Source organism: Canis aureus, chromosome 12 (assembly GCF_053574225.1).
Source record: "Canis aureus isolate CA01 chromosome 12, VMU_Caureus_v.1.0, whole genome shotgun sequence".
Classification (NCBI taxonomy): Eukaryota; Metazoa; Chordata; class Mammalia; order Carnivora; family Canidae; genus Canis; species Canis aureus.
In genome coordinates this window covers 5,512,919-5,531,032 of record NC_135622.1, presented here as the reverse complement: position 1 = coordinate 5,531,032, position 18,114 = coordinate 5,512,919, and the positions used below count along the sequence as shown (strand labels likewise).

Genomic DNA, 18,114 nt, shown 5'->3' with positions numbered 1-18,114 from the left:
AAACCAGAAAGGAGAGGAAAGATGTTACAGGTAGAGGGAAGAGCCTTAGCAAAGGCATAGAAGCTGGTCTAGGCAGTCTCACCAGTGATTGGACAAGACAGGAGTTACAGACACACTTGAATTTCATACTGGGGGAGTGTTTGTCTTTCTGTCAGCCTATCAGTTTCCAAAAGGATTTGACTTTTTTTCTTATAAAAATCCTTAACAAAACAAAGGAAAAACCAGAACACACGAATGCAGTGAAAAGATAATAACATGGAAAATGAGTATAGAAGAAGAAAAGAACTTTATATGGCCCTTTGTCTTACGAGCCTTCTAAAGTTATATTTCTGACTGGAGCTCAAGTGATGTCTAGATAAACAACTTTGGTGACCTTAATGTGGCAATAGAATCTAGATACTTAAAAAAAAGTTGAACATATATCTTGATCATTTTGAGCTATAGTTGAGACTGCATCTGGTTGGACAAGAGGAAGTCATTGAAGAGTTTTGCGGAAGGGCATACCAAAGAGCATTTTGGGGCAGATGGATCAGGCAGTGATGTGTGAGTTGGCATAGAAGATTGGAGGCACAGAGATCAAGAGTGAAGATGGGACCCTGACTTCAAAGTCAGCTGTAGGAATGGAAATTGAAAGCTACCATAAAAAGTCAGAAAATGGCTTGGTTAGAACTAACTGTGAATGAGGGGGAGTCCAGTATAATCCCTAGGCAGCGGTTTCCAGATCTCACAGATAAGAATTCCTATGGAAGCTTGTTTCAAATGTGGATTCTAGAATTCCACTCTATCCCCCCCCCCCAAAAAAAAAAAATTCCGATTCCACAAGAATGGAATCTGGAATCCATATATTTAAAAGACACATGAGAGGATTTGGAGGAAAACTGGCTCTAATCTCAAGAAACACTTCCAAATTTGTTTTTAAAGATTTTACTTATGTATTTGAGAGGCTGTGCACATGCACATGAGTCCGGAGTGGGCAGAGGGAGAGGGACAAGCAGACTCCTTGTTGAGCAGGGAGCCTGATTCTAGAGCTCAATATCAGGACCTCGAGATCATGACCTATGCTGAAAGCAGATACTTAGCTGACTGAGCCACCGAGGCGCCCCTTAAATTTTTAAGGGCACAACACATTATAATTGACTATGGGTAAAAAGTCATACATATCTCTAGGGCTTATTCACCTTGCTTAAATGATAGTTTATGCCCTTTGATTTAATAATCAAATCCCCATTTCTTTTTCTTCCCTGCCCCTGGCAACCATTATTCTACTCTGATTCTATGAATTTGACTATCTTTGATAACTAGTGGAATCATTCATTTGGTCATTGTGTTTCTGTACCCAGCTTTTTTAACTTAATGTCCTCATGGTTCATCCATGTCATCACATATTGCAGAATTTCCATCTTTTCTAAAAGCTGACTAGCATTCTATTACCAGCTCATCTGCCAATGGACATTTAGGTTGTTTCCACATTAGCTATTTCCAGTAGTGCTGCAGTGAACATGGGAGTGCTAATGTTGCCAATCCTCATTTCAATTCTTTTGATAAATATCCAGAAGTGAGATTGCTGGATCACATAATTCTATTTTTTTTTTTTTTTTGAGGAACCTCCATACTCTTCTACATAGCAGCTGCACCATTCTGCATTCCCACCAGCAATGTGCAAGTGTTCCAACTTCTCTACGTCTCCACCAACACCATTGTTTTTTATTTGGCTTGGATTTGAGGGGTGTGTGGTTTTTTGGTAAAAGCCATCCTGATGGATAGATGTGAAGAGATGTCTCATTGTGGTTTTGACTTGTGTTTTCTCTGATGGTTAGTGCTATTGAGCGTTTTTTATATAGACTTGTTGGCTATTTGTACGTTGTCTTTTTGGAGAAATGTCTATTCAAGTCTTTAGCTCCCTTTTTAAATCAGTTACCAGTTTTTTTTGCTAGTGAGTTGTAGGACATTACCCCAACTTTTCAAATTTGGGAGATGAGGAGGTCAGGATAAAGGTCAGGAAAAAAGTCAGGATAGAGAGGCCAATTGAAAGAAATGTGGTGCATCATATTATTCTGGCTTTCAGTTTGGGGAAAGAGGAATAATATTTCCATCTCACTGTCTTCCTCTCCCAGCAGGCAGAACAGAGTTGGATGTAGATGGAGAGGCAAAGAAGCAGGCATAGCCATCTTGGATTTTAAGGATTTATTTCCTTTTTATTTTTCATCAATATTTTTCATTTCATTTTTCACATCAACAGAGTTGGGCTTAGGGGGGTTCCCCAGGAGAGCAGGAGAGATGGATGGGTCCCTTTGGGGGGGCGGGGGCACAGGGGAGAAGGTTGCGTCCAGCAAATGAAGGGTGAGGAAAGGGGGTACACACTCATACACTGGACACTGGAGAAGGCAATCCTTTGAGCACAGATACCGAAGAGTTAAACAGCGCCCCCCCTTCAGTGTTACAAAATGGGAGGAGTGACCATAGGGTGGGGGCGCCAGATGAAGCATGAGGAGGGTGAATTTGGATTTTCTTTTTTTATTGTTGTTTTCACTTTTTTTTTCATTTTTTTTTTTTAACATTTTACAAACAGCTAAAAACTACAACATATCACAGCTACGGTGGGGGGTGGGGTGGGGAGCAGGAGGGCACCAAAGAAAGCAGCCACACAGTGGGGTGAGGCAAGGGCAGCTTAACTACAGGGGCCTCTCACGTAGAAGGGTGAGATGGGGAAACTGAGGCTTCTGATCCCGCATGAGGGGTCCCTGGCTTATTGCCCAACCTCTTCCCACTTCAGAGGAGTTGCTGGGAGGGCCCCTACATTCTGCCCCTTGTGCTTTTTAATCTGCTGGTTTGACCTTAGGCCTGATTTCTCTCCCTCCCCTGCTGCTCTGCCTGTGGGGGTACAGACCAAGGGTGGGAGGGCAGCTGTGCTGTCCCTGTCTGTGCTATAGTGGGTGGAGCCTCTCACTCCAGAGGCCTGTGCTTCTTGAGAGGAGGAGAGGAGATGGACCTTGTCATGTGTGGTCAGGTCTGTCTAGACTGTGGGACTCATCCTCACCTGGCCTAGGGCTCCTCCCTCCCAGGCCTGGCACAGAAACAAGATCAAGGGAGGGGCTATGGGAGGCAGGGCAGTGTGTGTGTCGACTGAGATGACCTGTGGCTGGTATCTGAGGACAGCATAGTGACACCCCACCCCATGGCACATACACACACATAAGTGTTACACATGCATCCACACACACAGTCCTGCAGAGCTGCCTCAGAACTTAATATATAAATAAATAAGAATCAGAAAGCTAATTTCATAAAATTCAGGCTTCTTACCTGTAGCCCAGATTGAGGGGAGAGTGGAGGCCAGGGGGCTGAGGTTTATTGCTACTCCCCCTGCATCCAACAGATGTGAGAGGGCACCTAAGGCCCTTCCAACTCTAAGAAGTTCTTTTGGTCCCTAGACGCCACCGAGCCCCAGCCCCCAGCATAACCACATGCCTGTGGTTTCACAAGGGCCTAGGCAGAGGGATGAGGGGAAGGGCAGGAGGCCTGTTTTGGAGCTCCTAGAGCCAGGAGGAGCTAGGCCCCTAGCTAACACTGGGAAGAAGGGTAAGGCCAAGCTTTCTCTTGTGCAAAGTCAGTGGGGGTAGGAGATGGGGAGTAGAACTGCATCCCACAACTAGGATGAAGAAGCCTTCCCTGGAGCTCCTGCCTATGGGGTCACACACATGCAGACACGCGCGCACACACACAGCCTAGACACAGAACACAGGGGAATGGGGAGCGAGGGTCCCGGGCCCAGGATGGCAGGGCAGGGAGGGTGAAGAAGGAGCCATTGCTCTCACAGTGTGCCTGCCATCCTCTGAACCCCTGCGGCCCTCTCACTGCAGCACCTGCCCCCGGGTCTCAGGCAACTTCAGGGCCAGAGAACTACCAAGGGCAAGGGCAGCTGAGGCGAACAGGATGGGGGCAGCCTTGGTGATCCCCACAAAGGATGTGAAGATGCTGATCCCCAGCACAGCTGCCAGCTTACAGAGGGCATTCAGGAAGCCAAAGGCTGTGGTCCTGCTCAGAGGTCCCCCAGGGCAGCACGAAAAGGAGATGAGGAGGAAGCGTGGGGGATGGGTGAGTGGGTGAGAAAGTGGAGGAAAGATGGCAGGCAGTATCCACAAAGGAGAGGAAGGAGAGAAAGATCAGGGAATATAGATTGGGAGACAAGGGGAAAAGAAGACCAAAAAATTAGATTAATGGTTAAGACTTCAAGGAGCAAATACAAAAGTCACCAGCCCTTAGAGGAGAAACTCAAGGGGAATGCGTGCACTTTTAACCCTCAAGATGATTTCCCACCTCCTTACCCCACCTCCCCCCTGCCCTGTAGGCCCTAAACGCAGCTACCCTGCTCCCATGACACTCCAACTACCTCTTGTCCGAGGGGTAGAGTTCAACGGTCAACACGTCCAGCGCGTTCCAGGATGCAATGCTGACCCCCCCAAAAAGGCAGAGCAGAGCGATCATGGCTGACTCGCTGTTCCCAAAAGACAGGAAGAAGCAGGAGACACAGGACATCACGCTGGAGCCAGCTGGAGCCAGGAAAGGAGGGAGCTGCATGAACCTGGCCACGGTGATGCCCACCCACAACCCACCCCATGCCATCAACTAGATTTGAGGGTAGCCCAGGATGAGACTTTTTCCAAAAGTACTCAAAAGGGAGGTTCTACACTCATCCTCAATCTCCCTTAAATTATCGTTTTATTCATAGTATCAGTTACAACTATCTCTTCAATAACAGCTACAGGCCAAGGAGCCTGATGCTTTACATGCATCGATCTAACATATCAGCCCAGTGAGGCAGGTACTGTCATCACTCCCATTTTGCCCAAGGTAGGTGGTGAAGCTGAGATTCAAAACCTGGAACCTCAAAGCCCGTGTGCTTGCTATTCTGCCTACCTGCTCTACCCCTAGAGAAGCTTCCATGCCAGGCCCCACCCAGCCAAGACCTAAACAGAAGAGAGAGAGAGAACCTACTCTGGCTAAGCTCTTCCTTCAGAATAAGGTTAGAAGCGTGTTGACAGCCTCGCCTTGCTCCCCAGCCCCCGAATCAGTTCTACCCCCTTACCAAGCATGCGGAGCCTGCCAATCTTGTCCATGAGCAGGGCAGACACAATATTCCCAGGAAGTACAGCCAGCGTCCCCAAGAAACTGACAAAGTACACCATGTAGGCGCCTTCCCCAGTCCCCGTCACATCTAACGGGCAGCCCTCTTTGTTGTGCAGGAACGTGCTGTTCACCAGACGGCTGTTCACAAACTTGTACTCAAACAGATCTGGGGGCAAAGACCAAGACAGGCAGGCAGTCATGCGAGAGGGACGCCACCACTGCTTCTGGCTCAGGGCGCTGCCTTAGTGGGGTCAGTTGGGGGAGGAGGGGCGCTCTAAATTGCTCAGGGCCATCATCACAAAACATCAAATGATAGCACCATAGAACTAGAAACCCTTACAGTAAGAAATGACCACAGTCTCGTGACCGGTGAGACTGGCTGTTTCCAAGTTTTCTCATTAATAATCTTGGCTTCTTTTCGTCTGCCCGAGCTGACTATAAACAGTAGCAGTGCCATGGGATTAGGAAAATTTACTGAGCCAAATATTAAAAATCATTAAAAGTCCTTTCCAGGGTGCCTGGGTGGCTCAGTGATTGAGCGTCTGCCTTTGGCTCAAGTCATGATCCCAGGATCCTGGAATTGAGTCCTGTATCAGGCTCCCCACAGACAGCCTGCCTTTGTCTCTGCCTCTCTCTGTGTGTCTCTCATGAATGAATAAATAAAATCTTAAAAAATAAAGTAAAATAAAATAATAAAAGTCCTTTCCATTATTTTTCCCTGTAAGGTAGGAAAAACTCACCCAGTATTCCATTAGAGGCAGGATCCTTAGTCTAGCTGATGAAGCAGCACTTCATGGGCATATAGTTTGAGAATCACTGTTTTAAAAACTGGACTAATATGAGGACGCCTGAGTGGTTCAGTTGGTTAAGCGGCTGCCTCTTGATTTCAGCTCATGTGGTGATCTCAGGGTCATGGGATCAAGCCCTACATGGGGCTCCCCACTTAGCAGGAAGTCTACTTGAGATTCTTTCTCTTCCACTCCCTCTGACCCTCCCCGCCCTGCCCCCCCAATAAATATATCTTAAAAAACAACAACAACAACCAAACAGTGGACTAATGCAATGATTCTCAGCCTTTTATGCACCAAATATCCCTTTTATTGTTGTTTTTTTTCCCTGAAGACCCTGTTTGAATGAATTTTGCCCTCTTCAAAGAGCATTAATAACACCACAGAATTGCTTTAATTCCAGCTCAAAGGCAAAGGAATTTGATGTTTTTGCCAGATATTCTTAAAAATCTTACAGAAAAATGGTCTATTTCTATTCAGTTTTTGGAATTCTTAGTGGTAGCTAATAGGCACCCATACCACCTTCCTCTGGGGCTCCCAAGAGCTCAGCTCATGAACCCTGAGCTAGGGAATGAGAAGGGCTCCCTCTTCCCTCTTCAAGATCCATCCAAACCTTCAGTCCGACAGCCAGCAGCTACACCACCTTACCAGTGTTATAGAACACAGTGTTGATGAACGTGCAGTTGCGGAAAAACGTGTTGCTCGATGTGACATCCTCAAAATAACACTCCTCAAATAGGGAATCCTCAAAGGACACTGACTTCAGACGTAGCCCAATGAACCTGTAAGGCCAGGATGAGGAGACATGCTTTCCCCTTGTCCTCATACCCTCCTTCAAGGCTCATTCCTTTGGAATTGAGAAACCACAGGCATTTACCCCCACACACCCTGTCTCTGAACTCCCAGGCTCCTGAAAGAAACAAGGGATATAAAGGGCAGGGAAGAAGTGATATGGAAAAGTCCCCACATACTTGTCATTGAAGTACTGTCCCCCTCGATGGATCTGATTTTCCAGGGTGAAATTAAAGGTCACATGCTCTACGCGCTCCCCAGAGAATAATTTGGTTCGGGCTTCGTAGTCCACCGCCTGGAGATGGCGGATCATGTCAGGAAACCAGACAGTCAGGCCATAGTAGCTGAAGAGTCAAGGATGATGGAGTCAGACAAGGCTCAGGATTAGGACCAGGGGGTCCAGAAATGAGGGGACGGAGGGTCAGGACCTTGCTCACCTCTCCTGCCTCATCTCTCAGCACTCCTCCCTGCACCGACTGCTAGGTCTGGGGGGCTTATCTCCCAGGCATTTGCTCTGCCCTCGGCCTAATCCCCACCCCCAGCCCACCCCCAGCCCACCCCCAGCCCATCCCCAGCCCATCCCCAGCCATCCTCAGGACTTCAATTCCCACCACCCCCACACACCTCCTCACCTGAAGGACATGGTGAACCACACACCCATCATCATCAGAGTGATGCGTCGATATTCTGGACCAAAACATGAGAGGAAATTTCCCCAAACCTAGGTGGAATGGAGCAAAGTCAGAGTGGCTGCACTAACTCCTCGCACCCCCAGATCCCCCCTCTGCCTCCCTAACCCTTTCCCTCAGTTCCCCCATCACCGCCCCACACACAGGTCTAGCCCTGCCTTTGTCTCCACCTCTCCACTCCCTTTTCCCTCTTCACCACACTATCCCTCATTACCTGGCCACCCAGGCTCAAGGCCCGGACCCCCCAGCGCTGATACCAAGTCCCCGTATCTGACTGGATCTCAATCAGCTCATCCTCCTGATGAATCGTCTTAATGTGGGTTACCTGGGGTCAAGAGAAGAGGTTAGCAGTCAAGTAGTCTGTATTTCCTAACGCCCCCATTCAGGAGCCTCAGTTTCTCCTGTAGTAGCAAAATGCAGACAGGGGGTAGATGTGATAGGATACCCTGAGAGACAACAGTGAAGGAGAGGGTGGTGGGAGATGTCTAGGGAAGGCAGGGGTGGTATCCAGAGAGGGGCTGGCTGGAGCTGGAGGGCCTTGGAGGATCAAAGGGAGGGCTCCGGCTCACCGAGAAGACTCGCTCAGGATGCCCCTTGGCTCGCATGTTGGTGTCATGAACCTGCTTCAGCACCATCCAGGCCTCATCATGCTTCCCATTCTAGAGCCACAGACACAGTTCCCACATCCAGGTTAGCTCCCCCCAGCCCAGGGTAATAGACCCGCCCCCCCGGGGGGCTTCTGTAGTCACAGAATACCAAACGGCTCCCACCCCTACCTCTGACCTACAGGCACGTACATCACCCACTCTGAAAGAGCCCCAAGGAAGGAAACAGCAAAATATAATCAGACTTGGGCGAGAGTAGGGGGAGTCCGGGAGACAGATATAACTACAGGTCCCAGGGATCCCCTGGTACAATGGAAAAAGAAAATCAAAAACAAGGGAATTGGTGATGAGGGGCAAGTAGATCGGTCGGCAGAAGAGAAGCAGCATCCTGACTCTGCCGGACCAACATCTACTTGGAGGGGGAAGAAGTAGAGGGTGGGAACTTCTCTTAAGCTATGAAGCCAGGGCCAGGGCCCCTCCCTGCAGAATCTTAAGCCACCCCGGGTTGAGCAGGCACCCTGGTTTCTCCAGGTGCAGAGCCCCTCTGGAGACACAAGACAAAGGAAGCAAGATCAAGTCCCCATAAGTACGGCCCCTGTGAGGGTCCCATAAACCAAACTCACCATGAGTGTGTGAACACAGAACCTTCTGCCTCCCCCCGCCCCTCCCCAGCCCCAGCCCTATTCACCTCCAGGAAGAAGCGGGGGCTCTCAGGCTGTGTGGTCAGAGCCCCGATGGCAAACACAGAAGGGAAGGCACAGACGAGGACGAAAACCCTCCAGCTGTGGAACTGGTAAGCAGACCCCATCTGAAAGCTCCACCCTGGCAGGAACAGTCAGCATCAGCAGAGGGGTGGGAGGTGGGGGGCTCCTGCCGCAAGGGAGAGTCTGGGGTGCCTTCCCTGGGGGCTGCTCACCGTAGTGCGGGATAATGGCCCAAGCCATGGCCGCAGCATACACTCCGCCAATCATCCAGAACATGCAGAGCCAGCTCAAATGCTCCCCACGTTTCTCCTGAGCCAGAAACTCAGAGAAATAGGAGAAGACAATGGGGATGGACCCTCCGATCCTGGAGGGATGGTAAGAATTAAGCATTAGATCCCAATCCCCTGCCCCAGTACTCTGCTTCCCTGAGCACCTGTCAGCTTCCACACCTTACAAGAGACTTCTTGTCACATAGAGCCCCGTAGCCCAGTAGGCACCCATCCTCGGGACCCTGGGAAACAGGCAGGGAAGTCTCAGGGAAAGGGAAGCAACGCATGTTGAACCTTAAAGAGGACTATGGGGTTGCAGAGGGGGAAGATAATTATAGACAATGGGGGGGGGATCCCCAAAGGAAAAAGATGGGCAAAGAGGAGCCCAAGAGCAGGTGTGCAGGAGCAGGCCGGTAAAGAGCTGGGGACAGGACAAGGATGCAGGTAAAGAGCTGGGGACAGGGCAAGGATGCATGCGGGAGGCTTGGGGTGTAGGAGCCTGACGGTCACGGCTTCAGGGTCCTGGCAGCAGTGGGCATTAACCAGGTCTGTTGTCAATGCAGGAAATACATCAATGGGGAAAGGGACCACTCAAGGGTTCGCAGGCACCCGGGGGTAAGGCTGAGACCGCCAGGCCTCTCTCTTCCCGGAGCCGGGCTCAGCATGGACCTGGGGGGCGGGGTGCAGAACTCAGGAGCGGACCGGACACGGGTGGTGCTTGGACAGGCGGTAGTGGGTCCTGGGCCGGGGGAAGCTGGCCTGATGGAGCCGGGAGGGATTCATTCATTCAACTCAGACACATTTGAGGCGCGGCCGTTGTGCCTGGCACGGTGCTGGGTGCTGGGCTCTAGAAACGGAACAGCGCCCCGGGCACAGCCCTCTCAGGGCTGCCTGGGGGGGCAGAGGAAGCGGCCACTCACCCAACCCCGGAAAGGAGGCGGCAGAAGAGGAAAGTGCCATAGCCCTGGACGAAAGATGAGAAAAAGGCGAAGACGCTGTTGACGGAGAGCGAGATGAGCAGACACTGCCTCCGACCCAGCCGGTCAGCCAGACCTCCCCAGAGGAAGGCACCCACCATCATGCCCAGGTAGACTATGAGGCCTGAGGGGGAAACAGAGGCAGCAGGGCAATGAGCCGACACGCTTTGGTTCTCGCACCTGCAATGCGTTACCAGACGCGGCTGCGGAGAGGATCAAGGAGCCAGGCGACTTCTAGAATAACTAAGTTGACCCACCCAGAAATGAGAGCAAGGAAAGACAGAAGGCCATCTCTGCAGGCCCGGGGTTCAAAGGCAGGAATGCAGATATGGGAGCCCCCAAATCCCACCCAAAATTCTTTCTTTCTCTCCCTCCCACTCTCTCTTGCTTGCTCCCACCTATCACTCACGGTCTCTGTCTCTCTCATACACACACACACACACACACACACACCACCCCCATCTCTGGCTTGCCTGGAAGGAGGAATGGATCAGCCCAGACCCCCAGAGCCTCCTAAGGTACCCCCCTCCCCTCCCTGCCTTGAGGCCCACAAAGTAGCAAGGGGTTTCTTGCATCCCTGGGAAAGCAGTTCTATCCCTTCAGTTCCCTCAGGAAATTCGCCCCATAGACCCATCCTTCACTCCTCTCAGCTCCAGGGCTTCTGGTCCTAAAACTCTCCTGTTTCTTATTTCCTTCCTACATTCAGAGTTGGAACTGGTCTTAAAAATCATCCCTCCGGACTCTGCATATCCCCAGGCTCCAGCCAAGCCCCAAGGAGTGGGGATCTGCCCAAGGTCCCGTGCAACCTGGGAGCAGAGCAAGACTGAGGGATCCTCTGGAGTGAGCCAGGGGGTTTCCTCCCCCAGAGTCCACATGAGGAAGGGTCACGAGAGGGCGCTCACTGGCCCTTGAACACTCCCACAGCTGGCCAAGAGCAAGTGTGGCTGGCTTCTCTGGTTGAAGGCAGGCCTGGGAGTGATCGTGCTCCTCTCCCCACCCCCTAAATTGGCCCCCCATTTAAACTAGCGAGTTTAGATACTGACTTGTTTCCCCAGTCAGGGGAAGGGAGCAAGATGACAAGAGGGAAGTCTCTGATGAAACACCCCACAGGGGCCCATCCCACATAGCACCTTCCTGCAGAACTAAGCCAAGTGCCACCCAAGTCCCAGCCCAGTTGCCCTTCCCCAAGCCCTTGCACAAACAACCTCACTGTGACCCAATCTCAAGAGGAGAGTGTGCAGGGTAAGTCCAAGCTCTCTGGGAAAATCTGGGGACCAGGGTCCTAGGGAGCCCAGCAGTATGGACAGGGGTTCTCAGGAGCAGAGGTGTTTCTAGAGTTTGGGGGCTGGATAGGGCTGGGGGGCCCCCCACACCCTCTGTGTCTTACCCAGCATGCCTTTGTTGGAGTCTGACAGGCACATGTCTTTCTCAGCACTGGGCAGCACAAAGCCCACCACAAAGACCTCGACGCCATCAGCCATCAGCGCCAGACCAAGCACGAAATAGAGCGTCCACTGGAAGCGGCCGTGGCCACATTCCCGGAGGATGGCTTCATACTGCTGAGCCAGTTCTTCCCGTTCTTTCCGCCGTTGTGCCTCCCCCCGGCCACCAGGGGGGCCCTCCCCATCGCCCAAGCCTCCCCTCACTCCAGCCAGGGTGGCCCCATCTGCCATCTGCTCGCCTTTGCCCCCAGACTCTGCCCGGGGGATGCCCTGATACTCCCCCTCGTAGATCTCGTCATCCTCATCGTGGCCCTCAGTGGCATCGCTAGATGCACCACCTTCTTCCTCGTCCTGGGCCCCTTCCCCATGGTAATAGCCATCAGCAGGGGCAGGGAAGTCATCATCATCCTCCTCCTCCTCAAAGCGGGAGTAGGATCTGCGGGAATATTCATCCTGGACTCTGTCCAGGCCCTTTACCACTTTCTTGGCCGCATGCTTCTTGACTTCCTTGGCAATGTCTTTGGCCCCACGGATGAAAGCTGCCCGGTCTCTGAAGCCTTCTTCCATGATGGATCTTTGGGACTGCTTCACTAGATCTCCTCGAATCCCTGCTCCTTATTCAGGTTTTGCTCAAGGACTTGTGAAGTCAGAAAGACTCTTTCCCCCAGTTACTTAGATGAAGAGCATTCAAGTATCTCCAGGCATGGGACAGGAGAAAATAGAGGTGTCTAGGAGGGGAGAGGAGGGAGAGGAGTTCTGGCCACTTCAGTTGGATACATGGGGGAAGGAGAGGGGAAGCAAGGGGATAGAAAGGGAAGAGGGAGCCAGGGTGTGGGGGCTAAGCTGGGGAGCCAGGACTACTCAGGAAAGGCCGCCTACTTCTCTTCTAGAAGCTTCTGGAGATCTAGAAAATATAAAAAGGGGGATAAAGGAGGTTGTAAAGTCTACGATGTCAAAGAAGGCCAATACAGAGCTCCAGTCAACCCAGAGCCCCACTGGGGCCAGGTGATGCAGGTGGTCACCTTGCTTCAAGCCCACACTCAGGAAAAAGGGATGATGACCTCAACTGACTGCAGATCATCCGGCATAAGGCCACTTACTTTGACCTTGGAGATCAGTCCTAGGAGATTTGCCTGAGTCAGGGTCACCTAGAGCCTTTCTCCTGATCCCCTACCCCACATCAAGATCACATCCCTTGCTTAACCACTGACCTGCAAAGAATAAAACAGGAAATATGAGAAACCAGAATTCTCCACTCTAGTCTGGTCCAGCTTTCTTACTTGGGACAGGGCTTAGGGAGAATGTATAGGAGGCCCAAGGCCTCCAAACTGTTGACTTCAGTCCACCGATGGCAGCTGAAGTGGGTCTCTTCTACCCTTTCCCTCAGTTTCCAAGTTTACAGGCCTCACAAGGAGAGGTCTCCTCAGTGGGTAAAAATTTCCTTCCAGAGTCAGACAGATTTGGGTTTGACCTCTTGCTTCAGCACTTACTAATTAAGTGACCTCGAGCATGTCCCTAACATCCGGGCCTCAGTTTCCTCTTCTTTAAGGAGGGGAAAGTAAGAATTAAATGACGTAATGTGTATAAGCTCCTTACCATACTACCTGGCACATAAAAAGTGATCAAGAAATATCAGTCATTACTCTTTGTGACGATGATAATATAGTGAGATCCTCTCCACTTCCTCATAAATGCCAGAATAAAAGCCACCTCTGGGTGCTCATTAGGGTAAAGAGCAAAAGGGATACTATCAAAGAGAAAGCTGGTTTGGGGCAAAGCACCTGGTGCTTCGATGACCTAAGTTGAAATTCCAGCTCTGCCATTTACTTACCAGCTGCTCTTGGGCAAATTCTTTAATTTCTCTAAACCTCAGTGTCCTTATACTTAAACTGGGGATCATTTTATTTTTCTGAGTCCCCAGGAGAACTCAACCTCACAGTAGATATTCTATAAATATCAGTTTTCTTCCTTCCCATTAGATTGAAAAAAAAAAAAATGTGAAGGAAGCAAGAAGGAGCAAGGGAAGAGCAGGGGGTCAGACCTGGATGCTGTTGCCCAGTATCCTCCCCAAACAGAGTTCTGGGGGCCTCTGTGTTAAATCGATGCCAGCAGACGGGCCCACACTGACTCACTCCAGACAAACAAGGGGAGACACAAAAAAAGGGAGACCTGGAATCTGAGGCCATGGAGAAGGGATGATGTCTGGCTACTGCCATCTTTGTTCAGGACATCATCCATAGGTCCCTTCCCTGGTGGGGGCAGGGACAGAAATGGCTGATCAGATCCATACTCTGCCAGCATTGGGGTCTAAGGTCCATAGCTGTGCCTCCTTTTTCCACAGCCTCCCTTCCTAATCCCCCTTAATCCTTTCTGCTCCTTCTCCAAGAGTCAAGGAAAAAGGAGTCCACAAATACCGCACTGCGTAGAAGGCCAGTATAGAATGAAGGGGGCCTGGGGTCCCCCCTAAAAAAGGACATCCTCCAGAGGGAAGCATAGAAGGAAAGCATCCCCCTTCCTTCACAGAAGAAAAAGAAGCAGGACTAGATTCTGATCAGAGATCATTCCCCTAAAAATATCCTGCCTCCTGCTCCCACCCATCCAGAGCCTTCATTAAATGTCCCACATGCATATAGGGGCCCTGGTAGAAGGGGGTAAGTAATGCTATGGGCTCAGGGAGAAGCACCAGCAAGCTGGGCCTTAGCCCCTCGGGCCAGATGTGAAGGGTAGACTAGATGACCAAAACCAGTGACCCCCCTATGTCACCTTCTTTTCTTTGTGGTTCAAGGCCCAAACCATCCCCCGTGCAAGAGAGAACGGTGGAACTGGAACCCCCTCGCTGCATGGCCATTTGCTTTCCTCTCCTTTCTTTCCCATCTGGGATCTCCCCCCACCTCCAAACCCTGAAGGACACAGATGGACCCACTAGGAGCCACATCCTGTGTTTGTCAACACTGTTTACCCCTGAGAGGTACATGCAGGGTAGAGAAGGCCTCACGGCGCCACAGCAGGATATGATGTGCTCAACAGCCAGCTCCCCCAGGGCCAATGAGCCCAGGATGTCAGAAGGGAGAGAAAGAAGACAAATTCTTTGAGTTGGTGAGGAAGTGGTGCTATTTTTAGACCCCAAAGCAGCACAGGATGGCTAAGCCTGTGGGAGAGAGACAGGACCTGAAGAGGTGGAGGTTAGAGGAGTCAGGATTCAGGGTTACGTGGCCCTTTTAAGGTTGGCTGGCTCCACCTGACTAGAAAGATGTGCCCAGGAGATTCTCTGCAGAATGGGGGAGGGGGCTCCGGAGGAAATGCTTGCCTGCCCTAGGCGCTCAGCCTACGCCTGAACAGAAGAGGGTCCAGAAGCCCCCACCCCCAATCACAGTCCCTGACTTTGGGAGTCACTTAAATGCCCCAGCCCTCCTTAGCCCACGTGACAAGGTCATCAAGAAGCAGTCAGTTAAAACATCCACGGGGCTGGGGGGGTAAGACGGTGGGGGGGCCAAGGGGGGTATATGCTGGAGCACCCCTCCCTGTTACAGCTGGGTGACTGCGCCTCAGCTCCCACCCAGGACGCCCAAGGCCACACCTCCCCTCCCTACATCCTATCCCAGGGTTAGGAAGATGGAGTCTTCACAGTTTTGGGGGAAAAAAAGATGAAGGTGTCAGCTGAGAAGGCACACGGCAGAGGAATAGGGCAGGGCCGCAGGGAGAGACCTTCAGGGGCGCAGGCATAGAGACCGCCCCTGCCCGCGTTCGCAGCGACAGCCCCAGCACCCCATCTGGCCTCTGCTCTGGCATAAGGGAAGAGCCCCTAGAATTGACTGAACCCATTCTCTGAGTGCCCCCCCCCCCCCAGCCCGGCTTCTGGGCAAGTGCCCATCATCACTCAACACCCCCTCCCCCCAGCCCGGGAGCACCTGCCCAAAGCCCCGCCGTGCGCGCTTCACCCTGGTCATGTACCATCGCTCTACCCGGCATCTCCATTCTTCCCATCCCTTCCTTCCCTCCTTCACCTGCCCTTCCTCCAAGGCCCCCCGCCCCCCGCCCCCACCCCCACCCCCAAGTCCCGGCCAGCGGACTGAAGCAGTATCCATTTTCTGGCCCCAACCAAGGTCATTTATCACGTGTGTGTGTGTGTGTGTGTGTGTGTGCGCGCGCGCGCAAGGTGGGGAGGGCCCTGGGCTTTGAGCGAACCCTACCCCAATCCCATCCACCTACAGCCCCACAACCCGTTAGTATCCGAGAGGACTGCAGCGACTTGGCTAAGGTGGGGAAAAACACCCCGACTCCATATATGTATTCCGGTCAGCACAGCGACTGAAATAAATACCCATTCAAACCACCCCCAGCCCCCTCACCCCGAAAGCGGGGACACCCCCCCCCCAAGCCAAGCATCGGAGGATAAAATGGCTGCAAGGCAAGGATGCTCCTGCCCCGGGCGGGGCGGGGGTCAGAGCCCGAGAGGGGTCTCACCTGGGCCGGGGGCCCGGGGAAGGGAGTCCCGGCTGAGGGCGGGGGTCCGGGCGCGGGGCCGGCGGCAGCGGCGACTGCTCCGGGGACCAGGGGCAGCGGCAATGCAGACCTGCCCCCCCATCGCCGCTCCCGCCCCGCCTCCGCCCGCCCCCAGCGCCTCCGGGCTCCGGGAGAGACCATTGTCGGGGGTGGGGAGGCCCGGAGCCCGCGCGCGAGGGAGAAGGGCTACGGGCCTGTCTCGGACTCCGCTGGAGAGAGCGCTCCGCCCTTCGCAGCCCGCTCCTAATAAAAGATGAAAGGAACTAAGGAAAAAATAGCGATGTTAGGAAGACAGGTGGGAAGACAGAAGGGGAGGTGGGGAGCCCGCAGCCCCTTTCTCCGGCGCCCCGTTCCTAGCATGGCAGGACTCTGCAATTTCAGGGGTTCGCTCTGCCTCCAAAAAACCTCCCTTCTTCCCCTTCCCCACTGCTCCCAGCCAGACCCCTTTCCCACCACCCTCTCCCCAATCCCGAGTGCTCAAATCCAAGTTTACCTGGCCATTTTAGAGAGAGCAGGAATAACAAGGTTCTTAATCCTGCACTGCCAGAGGTGAGACTCCTGTACGGATTCCTACCACTTTTTCCAGAAACAGAAACAGCCCTGATGATTTATTTCCAGTGCAGATCTCCCATCCTCCATTCAGTTGGTGGCAGCAGACTGAGTAGGGGAAGAAGTGGAGGGGGATTTACAGGCCTAACCAGCTGGACATTTCCCCTTCTATCCACTGGCTCCAGTGACTCAAAAAGGGGCTTCTTCAATGCTCTATCCAATTCCTTTTACTACACACACACTCAAGGGTCTGCTTCCAGGACAGGAAAAAGTGAACGATTTCAGTTCTTTCCCTTGACCTCCTACCAACAACCTGGACTCATAGATCTAAGTAAGACATACCACTTGGTATGTGACTGACCCTGCTCCAGAGGTGAAGGGAGCCCCTGTGGTTTGGGGATATACATACTGAATGTGTCTACCTATTCTGGGTAAGGGCTTAGGATATTCTGGACAGAGCATAGACCAGAAGCTCTGACCTGGGTTCTCACTTCTATAAGCTGTGAATTCTTGCTCAGGTTCTCTGCCTCTATGAACCTCATTTTTCTCCTCTGGCTTGGACTGGATACTGCATCAGCTCCCTTTCAGGTCTAATAGCCTGTGATTCTACTTTACTCAACATGCAGGTTTCAGGATGCTGGAATATGTTACATGGGGAGGCCTAGTAGGCCATGTCCCAAGAGAGCTCCAGGTGGGATTTGCAGTATTGAATTTACCACTAACAGGAATGTCAGTCAAAAAAACAAGAAACCAGTTCAAAAGGCAAAGTGTTCATTTCAGATCAGAGTTTCAATTCGGGGTATGTAGATTTAAGTTGAAACCCAAGTAGTGTCCTAATGACAGGAGGTGGACTCAGGTATTTATTGGGGGGAAAAACCCCCGGAAGATTAGATATTTGCTATTAAAAAGAGGTTTAGGGGATCCCTGGGTGGCGCAGCGGTTTGGCGCCTGCCTTTGGCCCAGGGCGCGGTCCTGGATATCCGGGATCGAGTCCCACGTTGGGCTCCCGGTGCATGGAGCCTGCTTCTCCCTCTGCCTGTGTCTCTGCCTCTTTCTCTCTCACTGTGTGCCTATCATAAATAAATAAAAATTAAAAAAAATAAAATAAAAAAAATAAAAAGAGGTTTAGAGACGCCTGGGTGGCTCAGCGGTGGAGGATCTGCCTTCAGCTCAGGGTGTGGTCCTGGGGTCCGGGATCAAGTCCCGCATCAGGCTCCTTGTGAGGAGCCTGGAGCTCTCCCTCTGCCTCTGTCTCTGCCTCAGTCTCTGCGTCTCTCATGAAAAAATAAATAAAATCTAAAAGATATTTAAAAATAAAAAGAGGTTTATTGGTGCTGATAAGCAGGGCCAGATTTGTACTTCAGTGACTGGTCAAGTGAAGGGGTCACTGGGCAAAAGTTCACTTTTCTCAGATTTTTCAAACAAGATTTTCTCATTCTTGTGGATGTCTTGGAATGTTGACAGTTTCGCCCGATTCAAAGGTTTAGAAAACAGGATGTGCAAGGCAGTTCCTCTTGAAATGACTTTTCCGGCTTGATTTTCTAAATGGCTCCAGTTATATCATTTTTCATAGAGATGTGGGCCTGGGTTTCATAGACTCCAAAGCTGCATCTTGGAAATACTTGATTGTGCCAATGAAGTCTACAATCTACTGAAATAGAAAGCCATA

At 51.7% G+C, this 18,114-nt stretch overlaps 1 protein-coding gene across 2 annotated transcripts; it reads right to left on the bottom strand.

Moving 5' to 3' along the window:
• Nucleotides 1-2,169: 2,169 nt before the first annotated feature.
• Nucleotides 2,170-16,524, bottom strand: SV2A (synaptic vesicle glycoprotein 2A). 2 transcript variants are annotated; one of them, XM_077842456.1, is made up of 13 exons: nt 16,390-16,524; nt 11,339-12,297; nt 9,895-10,075; nt 8,918-9,069; nt 8,690-8,823; nt 7,966-8,055; nt 7,611-7,721; nt 7,340-7,428; nt 6,887-7,051; nt 6,564-6,697; nt 5,087-5,293; nt 4,391-4,550; nt 2,170-4,035 (listed from the first exon to the last, which is right to left on the bottom strand). In XM_077842456.1, the coding sequence occupies exons 2-13, from the start codon at nt 11,958-11,960 to the stop codon at nt 3,852-3,854; spliced, it is 2,229 nt and encodes a 742-aa protein (XP_077698582.1). In that variant the 5' UTR covers nt 11,961-12,297; nt 16,390-16,524; the 3' UTR covers nt 2,170-3,851. The 2 variants fall into 2 exon arrangements, with proteins under 2 accessions (XP_077698582.1, XP_077698581.1); XM_077842455.1 differs by lacking the exon at nt 16,390-16,524 and adding an exon at nt 15,858-16,016.
• Nucleotides 16,525-18,114: the final 1,590 nt, after the last annotated feature.